The 26,027-nt window shown below is 38.6% G+C and overlaps 1 protein-coding gene across 2 annotated transcripts in view; it reads right to left on the bottom strand.

The window, feature by feature from the left end:
• The window catches only part of AADAT (aminoadipate aminotransferase), a 28,710-nt gene extending 3,141 nt beyond the window's left edge, over positions 1-25,569 (bottom strand). Inside the window, exons 1-11 of one of the 2 annotated variants that reach the window (XR_015744151.1) lie at positions 25,413-25,569; positions 20,796-20,902; positions 19,149-19,317; positions 17,015-17,147; positions 16,142-16,216; positions 14,429-14,638; positions 9,134-9,199; positions 8,357-8,439; positions 7,787-7,883; positions 6,987-7,048; positions 4,751-4,815 (exon numbers count right to left, since the gene is read on the bottom strand). Coding sequence is in view for 1 of the 2 variants with exons in the window: in XM_087936416.1 (XP_087792542.1) it covers positions 4,751-4,815; positions 6,987-7,048; positions 7,787-7,883; positions 8,357-8,439; positions 9,134-9,199; positions 14,429-14,638; positions 16,142-16,216; positions 17,015-17,147; positions 19,149-19,317; positions 20,796-20,862 (1,027 nt within the window). In the remaining variant the exon portion in view is untranslated. The remainder of the gene's footprint in view (positions 1-4,750; positions 4,816-6,986; positions 7,049-7,786; positions 7,884-8,356; positions 8,440-9,133; positions 9,200-14,428; positions 14,639-16,141; positions 16,217-17,014; positions 17,148-19,148; positions 19,318-20,795; positions 20,903-25,412) is intronic. The other variant, XM_087936416.1, reaches the window with a different exon arrangement.
• Positions 25,570-26,027: the final 458 nt, after the last annotated feature.

Below are 26,027 nucleotides of genomic sequence, written 5' to 3'. Positions count from 1 at the left end.
GAAAAACACAATGAGGTAGAAAGTGGTGGAAAACTCAGTTAAAAAATAGGAGATATAAGAAACATACCTGAGACCCATAAAAGACTGAAATGCCTATATACAAATGCTCATATTTTGAGGAACAAACAGGGTAAACTTGAAGTACTAGTACATGAAGATAAATATGATATAGTTGCAATTACTGAAACATGGTGGGATGAAACTCATGACTGGAATGCACTGATGGAAGGATACAAGCTATTCAAAAGAAACAGACCTAACAAAAGAGGAGGAATCATATTATATATAAAAGCACTACATCTCTACAGATATCCACAAAACCAAGGATGAAAACCACCTAGAATTCAAATGGTTCAATATAAAAGGAAAAAAAGAATGACATTGCTATAGGCCACCCAACCAAGCAGAAGAAATAGATGAACAATTAAGAAATGTACGTAGGAAACATATCACCCTAGTAATGGGAGATTTAAATTACCTGATATCAACTGGGAGAAAAACTTTGTAACAAGTGGGAGAGCAACCAACCTAGTTCACACTTTTGTCATCCAAAAGGTAGCGGAGGAAAAACTATACTCAACTTAATTTTTCCTAATAGAGAAGAAGTGATAGAGGGAGCTGAAGTTGCTGGAACTTTGGGCAAGAGTGACCCAAATTCAATATAATCCAAAATTCAATATAATGCAAGTATAAGCAATAGAATGTAATTCAATCGATGTCTTAAACTTAAAAAGAACTGATTTAACAAACTTAGAGAGAGCCTAAGATTCCATGGATGAAAATCCTAAAAGGAAAAACAACTCAAGAAGCGTGGGAAATTCTGAAAAATATAACCATGAAAGCCCAGTCCACCACAATAGCACTGAAGGAAAAAAACAAGAAATCCAAGAAACCAGGATGACTGCTCCAAGATCTCTCTGATAAACTCAAAGAAAAAGGATAAATACAAAAAAATGGAAGAGGAACACATAACTAAGGTAGAATATCAACAGATAGACTGAATCTGCAAAGATGAAGTCAGGAAAGCAAAGAGTCAGAATGAACAAAAGATATGCAACAAAAATCAAAGATAATAATAAAAAAAATCATTCAGCATATAAAAAAGTCAAGGAAACAGTATTCACTAACGAAAGAAGAGGGCAAAGAAGAAACAGGCAGCAGATAGAAAGCAGAACTCCTTAACTCATTCTTTGCATCAATCTTCATGCAAAAAAGGAATTATAACCCAACTTACCAAAAACCTAACCATAAAAGATTGACTAGAAATAAAAATTAAAATAAGCAAGAAAATGGTTAGAAAACACCTATCTGATCTTGATGAATCAATGGGACCTGACAGATTACAAAGTTCTGAAGTACTGGCAGATGTTATCTCAGAACCATTGTACCATATCTTTCAAAAATCCTGGAACATCAGGGAATTACCTGAGGGTTGGAAAAGAGCTGATGGGATTCCCATCTTTTAAAAAGGGGAAAAAACAGACCCACGAAACTACAGACCAATCAGCCTAACATCAATACCTGGGAAGATATTGGAAAAGATAATTTAAAGACAACAGATCTGCAAACATCTATAAACAAATAAAGCCAGCGTGGGTTTGTTAAAAACAGATCATGTCAAACCAATCTTATTTCATTCTTTGACAAAGTGACTAAATTAGTAAACCAGCAAAATGCTGTAGACATAGTATACTTAGACTTTAGCAAGGCATTCGACAAAGTAGACCACAAGCTTCTTGATAAGCTGGAAAACTGCGAGATAGATAGTATCATCACCAGATGGATTTGTAACTGGCTGACAAACCATACTCAACAAGTAGTCCTTAATGGGTCTAAGTCTACATGGAGGGGAGTAAGCAGTGGGGTACTACAAGGTTCTGTCTTGGGCCCAGTATTGTTCAACATCTTCATAAATGACTTAGATGAATAGATGAAGAAACTTATCAAATTTGCAGATGACACTAAACTGGCAGGAATAGCCAAAACCCTACAGACTCAAAATCATGTGAAGTATTAGTACCACTTTATAAAGCCTTAGTAAAGCCACACCTGGGGAATACTGCATCAGATTTTGGTCAGATTACAAAAAGGATGTTGAGACATTGGAGAAATTGTGAAGAGCAACTAAGATGATTAAAGGCCTGGAGACTAAAACACATGAGGAACGGTTGCAAGATGGGGGTTTCGGTTTGAAGTCTCTTCGGCGACAGACAGAAATCCGCGATCGTGCATGGTTTCGGTCTGGGCTCGCCGCTGGAGTGCCCCAAGCCCGGCTGGTTTCGGGGCTAAGCCACCCCATAGAGGTGGTGAAGAGGGGGGAGACCGCCAGCAGGGTTGAGGAGTGCCGCATCTCTCCTCCTCAGCTGGCCATTACTCCCTTTCCTGAAGGCAGTTGCAGCAGTGGTCAGAAATGGCCACCACAAAGAAGAACTCAACAGGAAAAGAATGTGCAGGAGGAAGATAAGAAGTGAAAGTTTTGGCTGACTGGGTTAAATTGTAAAAGCAACAACTAAGGTACCCTGGGATCTAAATTTACAAAAAAATAACATTACTCCCAAAGAAGAGTCGGAAGTAGCGAAGGAAAGTGAAAAGGGAAAGGTTTGGCTTTTTTTTTTTCTTCTCTCTCCTTCCCTATACTGACAACTAAGAGACTTAAATAAGAAATTGGAAAAATCCGCTTTGACATCAATAGGCAATTAAGCTGAAAATAAAATAAAATGCCAAAGGGATAATAAAGATTTCTGGACACTATTTTTTTTTTTTATAAGCAGGAAGGGAGAGAAAAAGAATAAGGGCAGGATCTGGAAGAGGGAGGAGACTGCCTGGAATTAAAAAGAATCTACAGTAAAACTTTAACAAGACTTCTAAAAGATACATTTTAACTGAAACTTTGTAACTAAACAGTAACCCCAAGACGAGAAAGCGAAAAAAAAAGAGCAAAAAGAAACAACCTGCATGTATTTGGATTATTTGGTGATCTTTGGATTCTTGGTTATTACGTTTGAATGACTAAAATTAATCGGGTGGTTGTTTAAAAATTTATAAAATGGCACCACTTCCGGATGAATTGAAAATGGAACATTAAAAAGTACAAAGAAGATGCACAAGAAGGGAAAGGTTCTTTTGGCTTCGTTTTTCAATTCTTAGAAATGGAGATTTGGAACTATGAGAAACAACAAGAAACGTCTGCAAAACCAGAAGACTGGGACAAAGAAGAAGCCATCTTTAATGAACAAGTAATTTTATGTGGGGAAGAAAAAGGAAAGGGGGGAAAGAGAATGGAGAATTTAAGATTTAAAAAAACAACCAAAGAAAAGAAAAATAATTCGAAAAATAAGTATAATACTGGAAAGCAACAGAAAAGGGGAATACAGAAGAGAGAAATAAGAGGTAGAGAGACAAGGGGGTAAAAAGGGGAGAGAGAAGAAAAGAGGGAAGGAAAGAAAAAGAAGTTACAAAGGACCAGAGCAAGATATAGAGAAACAGGACCTATTTAGAGATAATGGGTGAAAATCTAACTGAAAAGGATTCTGTAAAGGTACGTAAGATTATATTGTTATATCACTAATAGAAATAATTTAGAAAATTGGAAACAACGTATGATTAAAATGAGGGATAAAATAGTGTAATTTAGTGAAATGTTTGTTAATAAAATAAGTGAAATAAAATGAGAAAATTGAATTAGGAAGGAACGGGAACATTTTAATTAGTTAATGTTTTATAAAATATAAGTGAAGGGGGTGAAATTAATTATGGAAAGCTTATAATTGTTCCCATAGAAGTATGATATTTAATTGAAAAGTAATGTTAAAGAAGTTAAGACTTTAATGAATATGAATATTAATGATAGAATTGAACTAGAATGCAATGTGTTGTTTTAATTACATACATTCATAATTTTTTCTTTTTTTAAGAATATAGTGTGCATTTTAAGAATGTACCAAGCAGAATCCAAATGGAAGTTATGTATTATATTGAATGTTATAACTTTAGGGTATATATTGAAGCCTAAATAAGAGTTAAATGGATAAACTTAAAAGATATAAAGGCGTCATACTCCAATCAGTAACTACAGGAGAAATTTTGTTTAATGAGAAAAGATAATAGATAATTGAAACAGGACAGACAAAAAAAAATATAAATATAATGATTTGAATTGAGATAATTAAAATTGAGAAAATTAAAAGGGAGGCTCAACCAATGTCATTGTACACATATTGTAGTTTGACAATAAAGGTAATAATAATATTACAGACAGGACTTGACTTGATATGTCCATATATATATACCTATATCCAAGGACTATGTTGAGTTTTATTGGCTAGTAATGATGCCAGTAAATGAACTTAGCCTTACAGAGGAGCTTCTTTACTAAAAGGAACTACAAATATAAGAATATTATCTGGAACACTTGTAGGAGTACAGCAATAGCAGGGATGAAATGCAAAAGGCAAGGGACCATATTGTATTTTCACAAGTCATCATTGAACACAGAACAACCTTCAAAGGGAAAAAGATGATGGATTTCACTTAAATTGCTATGTTATTCACTTAAATTTCTATGTTAAGATCTACTTTAAATTGCCCACTATAATTTCTTATTTAAATATTTTTTAAAAATAACCCTAAAGTGGGATACATTAACTTTTTACACACTTCTCAAGACAAAAAGTTATACATTTTCCTTTCCTTTCTTGTAGTATATTTCTGTCATATATTAATAGTTCAAATGTTCATTATTGACGCCAACCTTTTAGCCATTTGTCTGCTGCGTTAAGCATCACATCTCGCTGTTGTTTATAAAAATCCACCACACTAGCAGAAGATGAGAAAAACAAAAGAGAAAAGCATATTGATGAAGAAACTCTTCCAAATTAACCGTCTGTTGCTGAAAACAAGGGAAGTCATTTAGGACAAGGGAGTCCAACTATGGCAACTTGAAGACTCAGTTGGCTGGCTGAGAAATTCGAGTTGAAACTGAAGTCCACAAATTGTCAATTCCCTGGTTTAGAGAAGACTTTGTGGACTTTATAGAAAGAGCAATTGGTTTTAAAGACTTCTGTGCCCTAAATGACAGTTTGTAGATATTCTCCAAGATTAAGGCATCTTTTTTAATCACTGCAAAGAATTTTTAAATAAAAATCTGCCAGAAGGAATACTGTATATATAATTATTATGCAAAGAACATTAAATGGCCTTCCTCTAAATGGTTGCTTTGTGTATATCTTTTTGATGCATCCAAACTATATTGATTATGCACTTGGATGCATAATTCCTAATAATGATAGACAGATTTTTTTTTGTTCTTTAATAATTTTAGAATCATTAAACAACAAAAATATGTGTATCATTATTAGGATCATTTATTGTTCAGACGAAGATGATATAAATGAGAATGTACAGTATTGGATTTCAATTTTCAGTGACTGCAGCACCAAGGGTGGGCTGCTGGGAGGTTCACAAGGGTTCAGGAGAGCTCCTAGCTAAGATTCTGTGCAGTTTGGAGAACCCCCAAATCCTACTCCTGGCCCACCCCACCCCGCCCCTCCCAGGAGTCCCCACGCGGCCTGCTTTGGATGCAGGTAAGTGCAGGGCGCGCGTGGAGGCTCAGGGAGGGCAAAAAATGGGCCTTCTGGAAGTTCGGGAAGGCTGGAAATGGGTCCGTTTCCGGCTTCCAGAGCCCAGGGAGGCAGTTTTCGCCCTCCTGGAGGTTCAAGAAAGGCCTCCATAGCAGGGGTGGGATTCTACGCACTGGTAGAATTGCTAGAACTGGTTGTTAACTTTCTAAGCAGTTCAGAGAACCAGTTGTTAGAATAAATTACTGGCCTAATCCTGTAAGGAAGGCAGGAAGGAAACATTCTGGTGTTGCTTACAGAAACTGCCTCTCCATTAACCCTTATTACATTCTTGGCAGGACTAGACTTCTTGTCTCAGGAACTTCTCTGGATTTTCCCCCACTCCTTTGCTGGTACTTTGCTTGTGTGGAGTGACCATTCAAAATTACAACGGCACTGAAAAAAGTGACTTATGACCATTTTTCACACTTACGACTGTTGCAGCATCCCCACAGTCATGAAAGGCCAGGCGAGATGTGTGCCTCGATGTGAATGATATTGAGTTGGCCACACCCAGCAAATAACATGACCACCAAGCCACGTCCATCCAGTTACATGACCACCAAGCCATGCCCATCACCTAAGCCACGCCCACAGAACTGGTTGTTAAAAAAATCCATAGCCTGGGAAGGGCAAAAATGCCCCCTCCCCCCCGGTGCAGGAGGGCAACCCGGCCACACCCACCATGGCCAGACCCATCCAGCAACCAGGCAGAGAACCTTTGCTAAAATTTTTGAAGCCCACCCCAGAGCAGCAGAAACCTGAATACATTTCTGTCTTGTAATACTTTTCTACCGTAGCACAAAATGATATTTATACATTGCATACCTAGTGGAAGAGGATGTCCAAATAATGTGGACTATAGCATTTCTATATAAGGAAATATATGCAAGCTACAACTAAAATTGTGATCCAAAAGGAAAACAATATGGGATAGGAGGAAAATAACTCCAACAAATCAAATATATAGTAAGTAATTTCTGATACTGTTAGAAATAGAAATTTCATTCTAAATATTTCTAATTAGAAGTTAGTACCACCATGTTTAACAGGATACCTGTACACTTGCTGCATTCCCAGATGTTTTAGATTACAATGTCCAGAATTCCTAGCAGGTATTTCAAGGGTAGCTTTCAGGCAATTAAATCTAAATTCTGTATATTCAAATGAATGGACAATGTACAATAAATTGTGTATATTATTGTAGCCATTATATAAATATGTATTTATGTACAGTATATGTATGTGTGTATGTAGAATTACTTGTGACAGTAATATTAAAACAACATATATTTAAAATATATACAAGAGCATACAGTAATAAAAAAAACATACAATATGCCAAAAATGAAATATACTAAATACAGCTACCTGTCTACATGATCCAAGAAACCATTCAGTCCCCATTGTTGAAGAAGCTCGGCTATCATAAGCTATAGAAATAGTGGGGCTACAGTCAGTATGCTATTTGCTCATCAACAGACACTAGTAAAAAAAAAAAATCTAAAATGGCTTTACAGAGGAAAAAAAAGGCCATATAACACCATCCTATGAATAGGATGGTTATTCTCAATAAGCTACTGCAGGGCCTTGTCTAGATAATTACTAGGAGTTAAGATTTAAGGAGTTAAGCTCTACAATCATTTTTATAAATAGATATGCCAGGCACCGATACTATTCTGCTAATACCATAGCATTAACAGTAGTAAGTAATAGTAGTTTGGTGTACTTTGGGGTAATGTTCAAAGCACTGCTTAATTCAGGCTTGTTCACAGCCTTATTAGTAACAGCTAAAGATATGGACAGAGAAAGGGCTCATTGTAGAAAATCTAATACTGTGTCCATAACAGCTTTCAAATGCTCACAACTGTAAACAAGTTATAAAGTATTTTAACATGCTATTAAATAAAATCGGTGAGAGAATATTTTCTTTTTAAAATGGCCTAACTTTTCATCCTGTTGGTACTTTTTTCCATATGAAAATTTTAATTTTTATTAAAACTATAATCATACATTATACAGGATTGAGGAATTGTAAATAATGAAGAGCTTTTCTTCAGTGTGTTCAGTTTTAGATGATTCTTTAAATACATAAATGTTATACTGATATCTGTGTCAAAAAGTTAAGATAGTATGTCTTTATATATAGTTAGAACTATGATAATTCTTACCTGGGTGAAGGTACTGGTGTGCATTGTGGAAACCTGTATATGTAGAATAACTCTATCAATTAATGGCTTGGGACCAGTTAGAAATCCAATTCGTAGCCTGTGCAAGATAGATAGATAAATAGATAAATAAATGAATACATAGATACCCACACAAAATAGTTCTTTACATATACACATAAAATGCCACATCCAAAATTGTGGAAGACAATATATATCCTAATATTTATATTGATTTTGAGGCAACAAAAGGGAATTATGAAAGTATCAGAAAAACAAACCAATTTGATAAAAGTTAATGAAGTAGGAATCCAGATAGTTGTAATTATGGAATAACTAAGACAAAAGAAATGTCTGATACTGTTTCAGGAAAAAGATTAGTGTGATGAAAATTGAAGGATAGAAGATGTATACATGGAACAGCACTTGACTGTTACACCATATAAGTTTTCAAGAAGGACTACAATAAAAATGTCTTTGTTCAAATTAAATTAATACCAATAGTTTTAGGGATTTTCAAGTGTGTGCTTGGCCAGACAATTGATTGTCCAGCTATGGTGCAACTGAATTTACCCAGATGAGAGGATCTTAGAAAAGGAGTCAGTCCTAATAACTCGCCCATCAATGTCCATTGAAAGAAAAGTTGGTGCCCAAGGCTTTAGGAAAGAAAATAAAGATTTGCTGTTAGTAAATAATACTTGCACGTGGTGGCTCACATGTTGTGGAAAAGTTTAAAAAAACAATGTGTACATGCATTAAGAAATGTATTCATGCATTAAAACTGGGCTGCACCCAACATTTCCATTCAGGAAGGAGGATTTCCCATTATCCTCCTGCCCATCTCAATATCTGCCCCAAATTTACTCTGTAAGGTCCATCAACTATTTAAAGAATAACCACATATGTACAAGAAGTGGCATATTTGGCAATGGAGAATTACCATTATAAATGATGCCTCTTGACTGTAATATATTATTAAGATACAGAAAGTCTAAACAGAATGTTTTGGATTAGTGTTTTTTTCCTTAAATTAAAATATGTGTAGATGAAATCACAGGTATGCTACTCCTATTTTTAATAACTGTGATTTTGCTCATCATTTAAGTCCATAACCATAATGAAATTCTCTTATGGATGCTGTTTTGTGGCTTGAAATGCATATGTACCATGGTATACTTTCATGTCTGTAGCCACGGAAAAAATGGCTAATTAATGGAAAAAATATACTACATACTGTGGAAACAGTAGTGACAAATCGTAACACAATTTATAAAGAAGTATCCAAAGAATACCAAATTCTCGCATTCTTTGCTGTGGCCTCTGATTCAAAACCAATTGACAAAAACTCACCTTATTAAATTGAAGGAAATAATATGGATCATCTTCTATTATAAGGAAATCATATTGTCTTGCAAGCTGAAAGAAATATATACACTTATATTCATACAAACAAAATAATAAAAATAAAAGAATTGTTTCATAATCATATATTATTGTTACCAATTAGCTCTTTTCTATTGTTGAAATATTCAGTTATTTTCAGTTGGAAATTCTGAAGTCTGTTTCAATTTCCTTACTGGGATCAACATTGTTCCCAAAACCTGAGTCAAGGCATACAATGGGAATCCCATAGAGATTCACACTAACGGCAAAGCACATTATTGTACAAACTAGACAACAAATCCAAATCTAAATATAATTTGATTAGGAACAGTTCAACCTAACCAAATCTGAAAAAGGTAATTGTATAAAAAATAGAAAAAAGAAAGTAAATTCAAATTAATAATAGGAAATATGCTTGAACAATAGAAATAATTTGGTATTTATGGCAAAACTGATGTTGTGGGTTTTTTGATGATTGTTCAGATGAACTCTTATCCCTAACTCTAATCTCTGATCATCCTAAGAACTGTGAATGATTGGAAAAAAGGTCTAGAAGGACAGATTTCCAAGGCCTGATTTAAAAAGTATTCTCATACACAACTTCAACCCTTGAAATCAGATACAATTGCTTATTGAAAAAAACAATCTACACAAACCAAAGAAAACATACGCATGTTAATTTCCCCCAGAAAAATTAATATGGATCTGGGTATATAAGAGATAGATATAGACATGTAAATATGATATATATTTATAGATCCCGGGGCCCAAAAGGGTAATGACCACAGTGTAGGATATCCAGTGGTGGGCTTCAAATATTTTTACTACCGGTTCTGTGGGCGTGGCTTGGCAGGCATGGCTAGGTGATCATGTGACTGGGCAGGCCAACTCGACATCACTCACCGTGTCTGGCCCTGCTTTCTCAACATACCTAAAACACCTCTAATTGTACTGCAAATCTTTCTTCCATGGCCACTGTCACCACCACAAAATCTGCAGTACCTTATATGACTCGCACTTACGACTGGTCCTTACATTTATGCCTGTTGCAGCATTCTTAACAACCATAGCACTCATTTTGCAACTGTAGTGCTTCACTTCATCACGGTGACAAGATAGATCGTAAAACGTAAAATGAGAGGACCGGTCGTAAGTGCAAGGACCAGTCATAATTGACTTTTTTCAGCACTCTGAGTAGTCCCTATACACATGGGGACTATGGGGACTACTCAGAGGGCTGAAAAAAGTGAATTATGACTGGTCCTCACACGATCGGTCCTTGCATTTATGCCCATTGCAGCATCCTCATGCTACATGATCAAAATTTGGCTGTTTGGCAATTGGCATGTATTTATGACCGTTGCACTGTCCTGGGGTCATGGGATTGCCATTTGTGCCTGTCCTAGCATGAGCTTTTTCTTGTCTACTTGCAAATGTTCCTTTATTGATCTGACTCAGTATTTGATGGAAAGTCACAAAAGCAGAAGAACTAAGTAGAACCTGATTTCTATCTAGTTATTTTCAATTAAGTCCTCTTCAATCTTCCCTTAAGGCTTTGCTAAATGATTAAACCCTGCCTGCCTTCTCTATGCAAACAAACCAGGTTGTTGCTCTTTACTCTGCAGCAAAGCAAGGATTCTGGAGCTTGATGTCTATGGCGATTCTCAGACTTCCAGGTCATGGTTTGTCCCAAAGGTGCTTTTTTCAAGAGACAACTTGCTTTGCTTCTCATCCAAGAAGTGTGTTAAAAGAAAAACCAGAAAGTCCATTTGCCTCTTGAAAAAGCACCTTTGGGATTCTGAAGCATGATGAGGTGACCAATTAAATAAAGTTTCGTTTTACGAACTCATTGTGGGCACATTGTTTGCATTGAAGTAATTAAGAAAACACCAACATTTGCTTGGTGAATTATTTGATGAGATTATTGCATGGTACCCAGGGGTTCCCAACATGGAAAGTGAGAATAGGAACATTTTAACAGATCTGTATGTTCTTGTGTTATAATTTTCACTAGAGAACCAGGGGGTTGGAAAGGGAAATGTAGACAATGGAGTCCAAATCCCATCCCTCAACAGATTGGAAGCAAAGAATAACTCTAGCAAAGTATCGCCTTTTACCTCTTTGGGGAATCATTTTCATTCTTGCTCTATGTTAAGTTTGCGGCAAGCCTTGCTGTCCACAGAACCTGCCGGTGGTGGTGGTGGTGCCGATGCAGCAAGTGCACCCGCAAACAAAACTGGCTCTTTTGCCTTGCAGGGATTGGGACTCGGGAGGCTGAAATCCTGCAGGGGCATCGAGCGGATCCCATCTCTAGGACCAATTCTTGGCACTTGAAGGAGGTAGCCCGCAGAGGGAAGGGCCGACCGTGGGCGAGCAGCAGGGTAGACACCACTGAAGCCCCGGGCGAGCCTTTTCCCCCAACTGTGACCTGCATGTGACACCCAGCCTGAAGCCCCTGCTCGCCGCACCCACCCTTCCTCGCCTTTGAAGATGGAGGCTGCTGCTGCCTTCACCATGGCTGGACCTGCTGCTGCTCTGTGAGGGAGGACTGGCGGGGCGGCAGGTGAGGCTCGCCCACATGCAGTCTCCTCGCAGAAGGTCCTGGAGTGCACCACAAAATTCAGCCAGTGGAGAGAGGGACCTGCCCATCCAGGGCCAGCCTCCGTAGTGACCTGGGCCCTTCTTAAATGCCACAGAGCTCACCCTAGGGCTCAGCAGGGTGACTTCTCCCCACTGGTGCTTTCCCGCCCCAGAGTGCCAAGAGGCCAAATGTTGCAATGCGCTCTGGGCCTCTTGGCACTCTGGGACGGGAAATGCAATATAGAGGCCAGTGCAAGGGAAAGACAAGGAGCAGGGAAAAATGAAAAGCCCCACCAGCTGCTCCGTTGCCTGTTCGCCATTGCAGCCCCCTGCCCACCACTGCCCAGATGCTCTCACTTTCCCCTAATCCCCCAAGCATTTCTTTGCCTACCCGATATCCAGCTTCACCGCGTTTCTTCTTCTCGCCGTTGTGTGCAGGGAAATGAAAGTTTGTGTGGGGCTAAAAAAAAAAAATTCACTCCATCAATTTCAACTTTGCACGATCTTCTTCTTTCGTGAGAAGTTGGAATTGAATGATTGAACATTTTTAGCCCCATACAAATTTTCATTTCCCTGCACACTGAGAAACGTGGCGGAGCTGGACATCAGATAGGCAAAGAAATGCTTGGGGAATTCGGGGAAAGTGAGGACATCTGGGCGGTGGTGGGTGGGGAAAAACTCTTCTGCCCACAAAGAGAAGAGGGAAGAGAAGAGATGGCTGGAGGAGCACCGTCTTGCTCCATGCACCCCAATGAAAGGCAGTGGCAGTTCAGCTACGCTTGGCAGCTCAGCGGCAAAGAAGACAGGCAAGCATGACGGAGCCATGTGCCACGTGGAAGGGAGTAGGGAAGGCAGGGAAGCGGACCTGGCCACGGGGACCACCAGGAAGGCCACATGGAAGGCAGGGAAACATAGCAGGGCCGCATGCCATGTGGAAGGGGGCAGGGAAGTGCGCTGGGCCTCAGGGACCAGAGGGTGATGTAGGAGGCAGCTAGGCTGGGATTCGGGCGTTGCTGCTTGCAGCCTCATCCAGGTTGCCAGGCAGATCAGGGCAGCTCAGCTGGGTCACACAGAGATCTCCGCATAGGATGCAGCTGAAGATAGGCAAGCTGGCTGGTCCTCAGAGACCTTGTGGTTGAAGCAAGCCAGGGAGCCAGGCGAAGAGCAGCAGTAGCGATGCCGGGTGAGTGGACAAGACATGGAGTGACTGGGTGGGGCAGGGGAGGGGTGGGCAGGGTGAGCCAGAATTATCACTACCAGTTCACTCGAACCAGCTAGAACCGGCTGAATCCCACTATGGTGGATATCAAATTTCAATTACATGTTTAACTAACAAATACTTAATCCCAGGTTTTAAAAAGTATAAGTTGGACAAATAAATAATCTTGTGGAATAGATTTGTTGTCTCACTGAATACACAAATAAGTGAGGAAACATTATTTTATATCTAACATATACTGACATCACAGATTGCCTTTTGAAACATGTATCTTTTAGTTTGCATTCTGACTTTCAGAGCAAGCCTTCCCTATGTGGCTGATAATAACCAGTCACTTATTTTAGCCTGAAGCCTAACTGCATCTTAGATCAGGGATCGCCAACCTTTTGGACCTCAGGGACCACCAAATTTTAAATCCCGGGGAGCACTAATATGAATTTTGACTGATGGTGGCTTGCTGACATTGGTGGGTGGGAAGGAGGGAGGAAAGAGAGAGATCTGACCTAACCTCTCCTCTCTCTCTCTCTCTCTCCCTCACTCACACTCACAAACACAGAGAGGCCAGGGTGGGATTCAAATTTCTTAACAACTGGTTCTGTGGAGGTGGCCTAATTTGTGGGTGTGGCTTGGTGGTCATGTGACTGGCTGGGCATGGCTTGTATGTAAATATTATAAATATTTATGTAAATATTGAATTTTTTTATAAAAAAGGAGCAACTTTTACCTAAAATCAGGCAAAGCAGGCAGGCAGATTGAGTTGCTCACAGAATCACAGACTCACCCAGAGATCTATCTTTCTGCCATCGGCTACCTAAATCTGTCACATAAAATTTGCTTGCAAGCAAACTCATAAAAATTTGCTAGCAAACTCTACAAAATTAACTCACCACACACCATGCATGTAAATATTGAATTTTTTATAAAAAAAGAGCAACTTTTACCCAAAATCAGGCAAAGCAGGCAGGCAGATTGAGTTGCTCACAGAATCACAGATTCATTCAGAGATCTATCTTTCTACCATCGGCTACCTAAGTCTGTACTGAATAATAGAAGCTTCAGTCCTAAGGAAGATTCAGCTCTGTTTAAAAACAGAGCTGAAGATCTAAAGATTAGCTAAAAAGCAAGAAATCCAATGGTTTCCTCCTTTCCACCTAATCTAAATCTCTTGGTACAGCAGAACAGCTGATGGTCAGGAAAAAAAAAAAAGGAAAAATAGCAACTTAGCAGGCAAGTTTGGCAGGTAAGGAGTGGGTGGGTGGGGAGGGTTCCCGCGGGCCATGTGGACGGCGCAGCCTGGATTAATTGCTTTAGGGGGTGCTCTGGGGGTGACATTTCTTTGTGGCCCACCAAAATTTTCTTGCGGACCACCAGTAGGCTGTGGGCCACTGGTTGGCGACCACTGTCTTAGATTAAATGCTATAAAATTGTGCATAGAGACCACATCATGTATTGGATAGTTATACCTGATAGATTTCTTTCTTCCGTTCTGTTGTCAATGAGGCTCCTGTTGGATTGCCACCATTAGGAATTGTATATAGAAATTTTGGCGTATCATTTTTGAGCTTTTTTACATCTTCAGGATCCCACCTGGAGAGAACTTCTTTCAAAGCTTTTGGAATCATACCATGCTGGTCACTGGGCACATTGATTATGTTACAACCCAGCGGTCTAAGCTATTTTAATAAAATAAGAAACACAAGCAATTATTGTACATATGCATTCTATTCAGCTTTTGATAAATTAATGTCTAAAATTGCTATAACATGCTCATATTCCTGTAAACTAAATCATTCTTATTTCACATTTTGTGAGAATATACTAAAATAATAATATTCTTAAAATATATTAGAAAAAATATTCAGCTTTGATGTACATTTTTCTTACTGCAATTTGTCTTTCTTTTCTGTTGGGTTCCTAAAAGGTGGCTCATAAGATATGTGACAAGACAATATAGTGTGTGATCTGGTTAGGCAGAGGTTGTATGAGATTAGTTTACTTTAGTCTTATCAAAATAAGACATATTTAGCCTTCTCCAAATATGTTGAGATTGCTGAGTAGGAATTCTGAGAAATGAAGTCTGTGTGGTGATATTCATTATGCAGGATGTTGTTTATATGGAGCAGGCCAGCTTTTTGATTTTGAGAATTTCATTATATACACACAATGATGTCTGCAAGGGCAGTTTAAAACAAGATGGAAGTTGTGGCATTGCAGCTAAAGTCTCCCTGTTTTCATTTGTATGCAATGTCAATGGGACCTGGTCTCACATCATATTTGCTACTGTAATATGTTAATATGCCTGTTTTATTTTATTAATATGTCTACATTTTATTGCATATTATATGACATATTTAAGCATATATTAAAGATGTAATTATGTTAATTACAACATTTTCTGTACTGTATGAGATCATTGGATAATCAGGATTGGATACAGATGCACAAACATTCAAATTTGTTTCTTTGAAATGTATAGGAAAGCTCCTAGTTCAACTTTTCTCAGTCTGGTACTCTCCCAGTATGCTCAGACTACAACTCAGACTTCTCAGTTAAAATGTAGCTATACCGGTCGGATGTAGTGACAGAAGTATTAGGAAAGGCTCTCTTCTTCTTAGCTCTGAACAGGCGAAACACGAATGATTTACCTCAATGAAAGAAATGGCATCTGTCTCATATATCTAGCAATAAGATAATAATTTCAATAATATTACTGGAGTGATTAAAGAATAATAGAATGTGTAAACAATCACAGCAAAAGTTTAAAGGAAACTTTTTTTCCTGTACCAAGCAGCCATCCATTTATTAAGTTATAAATGAATTTTATATTTTATTTGAATTGTATAATGAAAAAAAACATTGCAAAAAATAATACTGTCAACATTTTCTAATTTTTGCATGCTCTTTCCTGTTACTAAATTACAAACCTTCATAGATAATTTTTTCTTGGAAAATCATGCTACAGAATCTGAAAAGCTGCAAAACTGAAGGATAATTGTTTACCACTTTGAAAGTTAAGTTCAGGAAATGCAAATTACATTAATTTTTACTGGAAATAATTTCTGCCCCTTCTTTCCTAGTTCAGCCAAAATCTAAGAAATGGGATCCAGACCTAAATATGTAGAAGCAAAATTGTATCTTTTTATCATCCCAGCCTTTCAGATTTGTGGAATACTCACAGCAGCTAATGTCCCAGGGTAAGTGGGGGCATCCAAAAGAACGTTATCTCCAGGATTAATGAGCATTTCAAACACCTAAAAAATATACAGGACAGTAATTTTTCCTGCTGCAGACAAATATGGCCTTTGATAATAAGAAATAGAGAGATGATTTTTAAATCACAAAAGTAAAATAAAGTCTGGTGTACAGAAATACGAAACACAACGGGAAGGGGAAGCATAAAAAGGAAAGGAAACTTTGTTTATTGTAGTAAATTGTTTAAAAACCAAAACCAATTATGCACATACCAAAGTTAAAGAATTTTAAAACATTGTTCCATTACAATTCATTTTTGGTTCTTTAAGAATGTAAGTATATATCTGGCAAATGGCTTCATAGTTTATCTATACAACTGCTTACTTCATTTTTTAAAACTTTTACGGGATTACATGTAACAAACTTTTATCTGAATGAAAAGAACAAGCAACATGAATAGCCCTTGTGAGCTTCTGTACAAACTCATGAAAAGGCACATCTCTCTAAGGGAAGATTTCATTGAAATAAGTAGGATCTATAATGGCTTCACCGAAATGTCCCTTCTTGCTACTGCATTCATTAATATGTGGGAAGGAAGGAAGCTGAGAAGGAAGAGATAAAACAGAGATGTTTGTAAAGTTTAGAGTAAATACTGGTGATACCTGTAATAATAATAAGAATATAGGACAACCTGGAACTAAAAATAAGCTATCTGCAAGGGTAAGCAATTTGATGTTCAGGATTAGACTTGTAAAATCTCTACAAGTCCTACATATCTGGAGACATAACATCACTTTTCAAAGATTCACAGAAGTTAGAAATTATGCTTGCTGTATATTATAGTTCCTTTTTCTTACTTTACATAGCCCTTCTTGGCTTCCAGTGGTGATACACATTTCCATTTGTCCTTCCTGAGGACTGTAGTCAACCGTTGGAGGGTTATGGACAGTCTTCTGCAAATCCTTCAACCAGGACAATAGTTCTGGAATGCTAAACATGATTACATTAGTAAGTGTATCATGCACTTCATAAGATTGTCATTCTTTTTGCATTTCTTAGACAAATATTTTAATTATTTTATTATGCAGTCACTAATCTGAACAAGTATCTTCCTTTAGACCTTAGTTAAAATACTCTAATCTACCAGCTTTTGCTGCTTACTTCAAATATATCCTAGTTTAGACTTACTCTTGCAGTTGTCATTACCTTCATTATCGCTATTTCAGTGATAATTAAACAAAAATATCTGATGGTTAAAACAATTCAAGATGCACCTCTTAATTTCCAAATGTTCTTTGAAAGAATTAAGTCTTAGTTGCTCTGAAAAATAAATCTATAGGGGCATTGTAGATTTCAGGAAAAGAATGTTGTATGGGGACAGATGGTGGGATTCAAATTTTTTTACTACCGGTTCTGTGGGCATGGCTTGGTGGGTGTGGTGTGGCTTGGTGGGCATGGCAGGGGAAGGCTACTGTAATATCTCCATTCTCTCCCCACCCCACTAATCCGCTTTCCAGCTCCGTTCTCCTGTGCAGGGCAATAAAATAAGACCCAGCCAATCAGCTGGAACTCAGGAGGCAAAGAATATATGGGGGCGGGACCAGTCAGAGGTGGTATTTGCTGGTTCTCTGAACTACTGGTTCTCCAGAACTGGTCAGAACCTGCTCAATACCACCTCTGGACAGATTCAAAAACTCTTGGAGCCCTTTGGAGCCCTTCTGCCCTGATTTGTTCAGGAAAAAACTGGAGCCTCTGGTGGAGATGGCCCTATACATATCCTGAACCTAAGTAATCCTCATAACTAATGCAACTTCTATAATATTGGTGTAGCTCTACCATAGTGATTTTCTCCCACTACCATATAGGCCATTGCATTTGTATCACCTGAATAGTCTTCAAAAGCAAATTCAATTAGAGTAGGTTGCAACTGTCCATGTTTGAATTAACAAGAGAATGAATGAGATGAAAGTGTATTTTAGAGGAGCATTCCCATTCTATCATCGCTTACTATATTCAACAGCACAAGATCAGCAGTAGAATTCTTCAAGTTTTAGGGTTCTATAATTTCCCAGGATTTGAAATGGATACCCAACAATAGAACCATTTTTAAAAAAGCACAACAAATAATGTTCTGCCTGTGTTAGCTCAGGAAGTTCAGACTGCTCTAGCAGCTGTTGATACAGTTTTACTGAGAAATTATTGAGTTTGTCATTTATATGTTTATACTTGTCTGGTTTGATATAGCAACCAAACAGGATGGATACAAATGCAAATAGATAGTTTAGGACTGCAAAAAGAACAATTGCAACCAGCCTGCCTTCCATAGAACACCTCTATACTGAACGATCAGAACAATGCTACAGGGCATCGCATGCCAAAAAAACTAGACGCAGGGAGTTTCTTCCCTTGTGCCATCATTCTGCTGAACATCTCATTCTCACAGTATTATCTAATCTCTATGTACATTTACCCATGTTGTATGGCTGTAGCATTATTATTATCCTTTTTTTTTACTACCCCCTCTTATTGCTATTATGATTACTATTAGTCTGTTGCTTTGCATGTATAGAGCTTCTTCATTGGAAACAAATCGCTTGTGAATCTAATCACACTTGGTGGAATAGAGTATTCTAATTCTAATGATTATCTTTAAAATCTCCCACTCTAAAGACACCTGCAACTGGTGCACTAGCTTTAACTGGATAGCTACATTTTCCACTTTGGTTTAAAAGGATTCCCCGAGTTATGGACCTGCTGCTATTCCAAAAGAATGCAGTTTTGTTAAGTCGGGATCACAAGACCATCTGCTGCTTTCTGGAAAGTAAAGTATCCATTCTTGTTCTATTTCCCTATCTTATGTACTGTATATTAAACATTTTCAGGAAGGTCAACAATGGAAAGAAAACTCTATACAGTAGATCAAGGAGACTATCTCTCCTGCCCCACATTTGTAGTTTCAAAATTCACAACTTTTATTTGCCATTAAAATACCCTGCTGAAGCAGAATACTGGAGAGCTCTCTTCATCAGCTCTTCTTTGATTTCAACTCTTGTTTCATCTTTAATGATAATGGTAGCAGTTTTGAAAGGAAACGTGTTGGGATTTGGTGCTCCTCCAGCCAGAGAAATTAAAGATGGGGGAGATTGCTGCATCAATTCAGCTAGAGTAAAAGAATACACAAAAACAAAACTTGAATCACACCTGATATGAATAGTGCTACTAGTCTGAATTGCAAAAATCCAGATTATGAGATAGCAACAAAAAAACCCCCACTTTGTTGTCCCCCTAGGTGTCATCTAGATTTTTGCCAAATCTGGTAGCCTTATATACAATATTATACAATATTAACATAAATTTTAGGCCTTCCTAAACTTGGTATATAACATTACTTGATATTTAAACCTCATATTCTCCAGTCACCAAAAATTATGCTATCTGGGAAATAACAGTATCATACAACATGGAATCCAACTTTAAGGTAAACTAGTACAATGCCTATTGTGTGGACATTTTTAAAAATAGCTGCCTAGCTTTCTGTACGTTCTCATTTATTTATTCACTTATTTATCTAGAAAGCTGATATTGCACAAAGTACCATCTTCCATGACACATTTTCAGAAATAATGAATTTCCGCACTTCATATGAAACAAATTTTTGGAACAAAAACTCCTAGGAAGATTCAGAGCTCACATAATTGTTTCCTATGTAATTTCTGAACATTGTTATTTTTCTCCCCCGCCCCTCCCAATTTGTCTTCTTCGAAGTAAGTGGCCAAAGATACCATGGCACCTTTTCTTCTGAATGGGAAGCTCCTGTTATGTCAGCAATTTTGTGGGGAAAAAAATCACAACACTTTACAAATTCCAGGGGCGCCCACCTCCATATATCATGTCTTCTTAATAATCATGCCTACTCCACAGCTGAATATTCTGCCCATTTGGCTTAATAGTTGCCACACTAGCGAGATCGATGCTAGACTAAATGATACAATGAGGATCATAAACGGTTACATAAAATCTATTACTTGCTGGCTCCCTGTCTTGAGCCACATTGCACCACCAGCTCTACGGAGGCAGGAAGCCTTAGTGAAGGAGTACAACAAAGTTATGACAAATCCTTCCTGTGCGCGCTGATCTTCCTCATCTATCAATTGGCAGGCTTAAATATAGCAAGCCCTTTCTGATACTCGCTCAACAGCTGTCTAACAACTTTGACATCAATTCACCGTGGAAAGCCAAATGGACTGCTGAATGCCCAGATACAGGCAGTTACGTAGATGACTGTACCAGCATTGGTCAACTCTGAACAGGATCCGTACCCAACATGGTGTCTGCCAAGATTCATTGTTTAACTGAGGTCTTGTCTCTACGCCTCAGTGTGACTGTGGTGCTCCTTGACAAATATCCATCACATTGCGCCCGAATGCCCATCAAGAGCTTACAACGGCCCAATGTCTGATTTTTTTCAATACAGACCACCCTGTCCTTTAATGGCTGGGTGGATGGACATTAATATTTGAATCACTATAAGTCCATGTATTTGCCAAAGGCAAAATAAATAAAATCATGTGTATGACATCCCCTAACTAGAAGAACTTGAGGAAAATCTGAAGAACTAATTGCAAAATATATACTTACTGAGGACTCTTATTGGAGACGCTTTTCTTGCTGCACTTACTGCAGTAATGAATCGTGAATAATTCATGCTTAATGCACCAAGTAGCAAAGTTAATCTTCAAAATGAACTGGATATAAATAAAATCAAGACAAATACACATAAGCACACAAAATGCATGCTTTAAAACACTATTACCAGCACAAGCATTTGAAGAAATTATAACATTCAAAAGAGAATGGGTTGCATCTATCACTTATTACTTAAACTTTATTTGTTGAAGATATTTTTCTCAAAAAATATTCCTGTTGGAGATGTAATTTTGGGAAAAATATTACCAAATATTCAATGTCAAGATACACAGCATAAAATAGTAAACATTCAATGTAAGATGTACAATATGAAATATTAAAATTAATGATAATTTTCATGCTGTTTGTCATAAAGTTGAAAGCCTCTTATTTACATTACCACCATTTTCTGTTCCCTATTTTAGCTCTTCTTCAGGATACCTAGGACTGCCAAACAAAAGACATCGTCCAACTATTTTGATTTTTTTAAAAATTGATTATCTGGACAGTTAAAAATCTTCTGTTTTTTACCCCTACTTCAAAAACTGGACATACATAACTCCGATAAAAAATAGTAAAATATATAAATATATAGATTACAAAAATATATTACAATCAGAATGCCTATATTAAAAATATATGAGAAGGAGTATTAGGGACATTAATTTTAGCAAGGAATAAAGTCAGGGTTTGTCCTTCTTTGTTCTAATTCTTTGTCCCTTGTGCCATTCAGAAGTAAGTGTTGTACCCCAATAAATGCATTCCTGACATAAACAGGTATAAGCACAAATGCACATACATTTCTTGAGTATTAAAAGGCAGCAAAAGCACATAGTCATGGAGTAGCACTTCACACTAAATCTGTAGATTTAGAAGTTAGCAACAACTGTATGGCCCCTTCTTCAGTATCTTTCTTTGCATTTAAAATTGTTTCATATTGATGTGGGATGGGAGATTTATTTAAGACTTATTTGCCAACAGGGAAGAAATGAAATAGGAAAAATTTCCTAGTTGCAACAGGGAGGAATTTTTTTTTTCTCTTTCGTGATTCAAGGTTTCTGGAAACAGAAAAAATAAAATAGTTGGAGGGTTATGTACATGTGTCTGAGAATGGCACAGGAAAAATGCAGATAAAACACCAAATTAACTGGGACAGTCTTCGGATTGAGAACTTTAGAGATAGTGGGAATATATTTCAAAAACAGGAATATTGCTGTTTCATTTGAAAATCTTTGTTCTAGCTAGATATGACACCTGCATACAGGTAAGTCAGTGGTGGGATTCAATTTTTTTTACTACCGGTTCTGTGGGCGTGGCTTGTTGATCGTGGCAGGGGAAAGACACAGTAAAATCTCCAGTCAGAAGTGGTATTTGACGGTTCTCCCAACTACTCAAAATTTCTGCTACCGGTTCTCCAGAACTGGTTAGAACCTGCTGAATACCACCTCTGAGGTAAGTCCTCGAGTTACAAATGTAATGGAGTCTGCCCGTTCCATTTGTAACCCCAAAGATTTGTGGGAGTGTATCTCGTACCTTGAACGTGATCACTCCCTTTTGCCCACACATTTGCATTAGTGAATGCAAGGCTCGTTAAGCTTCTCTGCTCACCGAGCCTACCTGCCACTTCTGGAGTGGCGGGCAGCCTCTGTGAGTCTCCTCCAAAGACTTTCAGACTCTGCGTAGAAAAGCGTTTGCATGAAGTGAGGCTTTGGTGCAGCGAACTCGCATTGCTCCAAGCCCCTCATTAGCATGCAACCACTTTTCCCGTGGAGACCGGAACCTTCTGGGTGCCCTGATCCCGCGGGATGTCAGGCACCCATTCTCTGCAAAAGCAGATGGGTGCCTGAATTCATGCGAGACCATGAACCGCAGAAATTTTCAGTCTTCATCTGGGTGAAAAGTGTTTGAGCGACCCTGGGGGAGGTTGGAACGGAGTGAAAAACTCTGTTTTCAAACAATTCGCTGTTTACAACCCAACCCCAGGGCCGCTTAAACACCTGTTGCCCTGACAGAGACTGCAAACTTTGTCTGCATGGAAATGGTGCACTTGAAAACGGAGCTTCTCTTCAGCAGAGGCCTTGAGGAAAGGCCTTTCCTGGCACAAACAGAGCTCTGGAGTAATGTGCACTCCCTCCAGGGTCTCTGTTCTTGGCAGCAAAGGCTTTTGGCAAAGATGGCAAAAGCCTTTGCAAACTGAGGAAAAGCTTTGAAGTTTCAGGTCTTCCCTCCGTTTGCAAAGCCTTTTGCTGCAGCTCTCATCCAGGCCTCTGTTTGCAGAGAACAAAGGCCTAACGTACTGTGAGATCGATAGTGTGCATTCTTGCGCTTCTGATCGAGCGTGATCTATCGGTACTTTAGGCCTCTGTTCTCTGTGTAAACACCAAAGGCAAGACAGTGAATGCTCTCTAGATCTTCGCAAGGTGAGTATCCATAGGCCTAGTGCTTATGGAGACCCGACGCAGGGGTGGAATAGGCAGGGCGAATGTTACAGAGCCTCTGCAGTCATTCGTAAGAGCAAACAACTGCTGTGGTGTTGCAACATTCGTAGTTTCGGGACTTGTTCGTAAATCCTAGGGGACGCTTATCATGTAAATTCGAACATTTGCTACGCCTTACTTCAAGGCTTCATTTTCATTTTCCAAAACAAGATGTATTCAAGATGCTACTTAAACAGTTCTCCAAAGTATTTGTGTATGTGGGAAGAGGATGGAAAGTGTACATGCAAAAGTGCAATTATGTGACCCTTCATTGCATGGGTGGTAGACATATGCAAGTTAAACATATTATATCATGCAGCTTTTGGGATTCTGGTAAAGCTGCTAAAACAGTAAGTGCAACTGGTTTCTTGAAAATATTTTAGGCATATAGAAAATAAAAATAACTTCTATATGACTCTGTTCACCCTTTCCATTTTCTCTTCTTGCTATGAATTCTTGAACAGAAGCACTAACTAGCTACTGACCAATCCTTTTCAGCTTGGAATTCTTCCTAGTAAGTAAATGAGTTGTAGTCTAACACAGGGGTCTCCCAACTCCCGATCTACAGACCAGCATCAGTCTGTGGCATGCCAGCAACCAGGCCACACAAACAAGCAAAGCCCCATCTGTGTGATGCAGGCAGCATGCAAAGTCAAGCCCTCTTTGGTCTGCAGAAAAACCTTTCCCCATGGAATCGGTCCCTGCTGTCCAAAAGGTTGGGGGCCACTGGTCTAACACATTGGGAAGACTCCAGTTAAAAAAAATGTTTTTTTTTAAGGGATCGTACATGAAATATATATTTATATATGAAATGTATTTTTCCAATAAGCAACAACCCCTCACCTCTTATATTAACAATGATCCAATAAATGACATGTGAGCCCACTGATATACTAGGTATTTTTTACTACACCCTTCCCAGCTATTATGTATGCTGAGGAGCAGAATTTTAATTATTTTTCTTCTTCCTATTACAATTTCTCTAGAAATGTATTTGAGAGGACCACTATTCTGGAAAAATTCAGCTGCATGACCAGTGGTGGAATCCAATTTTTTTTTACTACTGGTTCTATGGACGTGGCTTGGTGGCCAATTTAGCAGTCCATTTGTCTTTGTTCTTCCTAAGCTGTACTTGCTGAACCCAAGGCATCTATTATTTTAATAAGACACCTCCCCCTGAGAAAAAGAGCACAAACTTTCTTGCCACTTGCCTAACTTCAGTATAATAGGAGCGTCAGGTTCCTTAAAATAGGCCATTAAAAAAAGAATAAAACAAACAGGATTTCCTTCAAAATAACTCCTGGTCATGTTTCAGAAGACCACATAATAAGCCAGACTGAGAACTGCACCAATTAAGGCTGTAATTAAACCCCCCCAAGATTTGGGAAAGAGAACCACTTTAAAATCCATTAGCATTGCATTTCTCTGAATGCACCATATACCTTTATCTTATGTATTGTAAATTGATTTCTTATGCATTTAACTCATGGAATGACCTTTTGTTACTACTTCCAGCAATATTAATCTGCATTTCTTACTTTATTTAAAACGGACAGATTTCAAATTACATAAACCCCACTGAGATTGTCGGTAGGCAAACACAAACCCCATGGATGTGCTCCCTCAGCCCCACCCACCCAATCTGTTTTGAAAGGTAAATATTATATATAAAGTAAATGTTACAGGCAATACCTTAATGCTGATTAAATCTAAAAGAGGCCAAACCAGGATGACTGACCAGAAAGTGATTCCCTGATAACTAAGGACTGGTCCTCCTCAAGTTTCATTTAGAATTGGAGGGGTGGCAGAGAAAGAAAAGCTTTAAAGTTACATAGGCTTACTCTGGTAATTACACAGCTAATTAATTTAGGTCCCAGAACACAGGCAATGAAACAACAACAAGAAAAACCCACCCCCAGCCTCCTCCTCTCCCACGTGGCTTTTTCTGAACTAAAGAATTAAACAACTGAACCCAGAGTTGGAAGATAGCCTTAGCAGTATGTTCACCTTAGCAAACACACATACAAGAGACGAATCCAAAGTCAGAGAAAGGACCCTTACAAGCCCCAGTCATTGCTTCCTCTACTCCCACCTGTTTTTCTTCCGAATCCAAAGGAAAAAGCTCCCAGCTCAGAAACGAAGCTCCCAGAGCTGGAGAGCTGCAAGGTAAAGCAACGCAATTTTAAAAACTCAGGGAGAAACCCCCTCCTCCTCTCCCACGTGGTTGCTTCCGAGCTAAAGAAGGCTAGCAATTGAGCAGGGAAGCTGAAGTGGGAGAGCTCAAATGTCAGTTGGGGGAATTTAAGCTTTGGGCTCCCCCTTTTCTTCCTTCCTTCCTTCCTTTTCAGCAAGTGGCATGAAATGCGCTTGATTTGCAGGGTCTGAAACTTACTTTCCCTTTTCTGCCTTTGCTGGGTTCACAGCCAAGGAATGCTGCTTCTTTTGCTGCCTCCGCGCAAAAATAACCCCTCTCTTTCTTTCTCCTTTCTTCCTTCCCTGCCTGCCTCCTTCTCATTCAGATGGGCGTGTTTTTGGTCTCCCGGGGCATCTGCGCGCCCCGTGTTCCACCTTCTCAGACCCCAGAAGCCTCTGCCGGCCCAAAATGGGCGTGTTTTTGCGCCCCCCCCTCCAGTACCTCTCTGCCTTACCTTCCACTTCCAGCTCGCGAAGGTAAGTCCTGCGGTCGGAGGAAGTATGGGGGCTAGTG

The sequence above is a fragment of the Pseudonaja textilis genome, chromosome 6, assembly GCF_049901715.1.
Source record: "Pseudonaja textilis isolate UNSWEBS1 chromosome 6, rPseTex1.2, whole genome shotgun sequence".
In the NCBI taxonomy this organism is placed as follows: Eukaryota; Metazoa; Chordata; class Lepidosauria; order Squamata; family Elapidae; genus Pseudonaja; species Pseudonaja textilis.
This window is presented reverse-complemented; position numbering and strand designations above follow the sequence as displayed.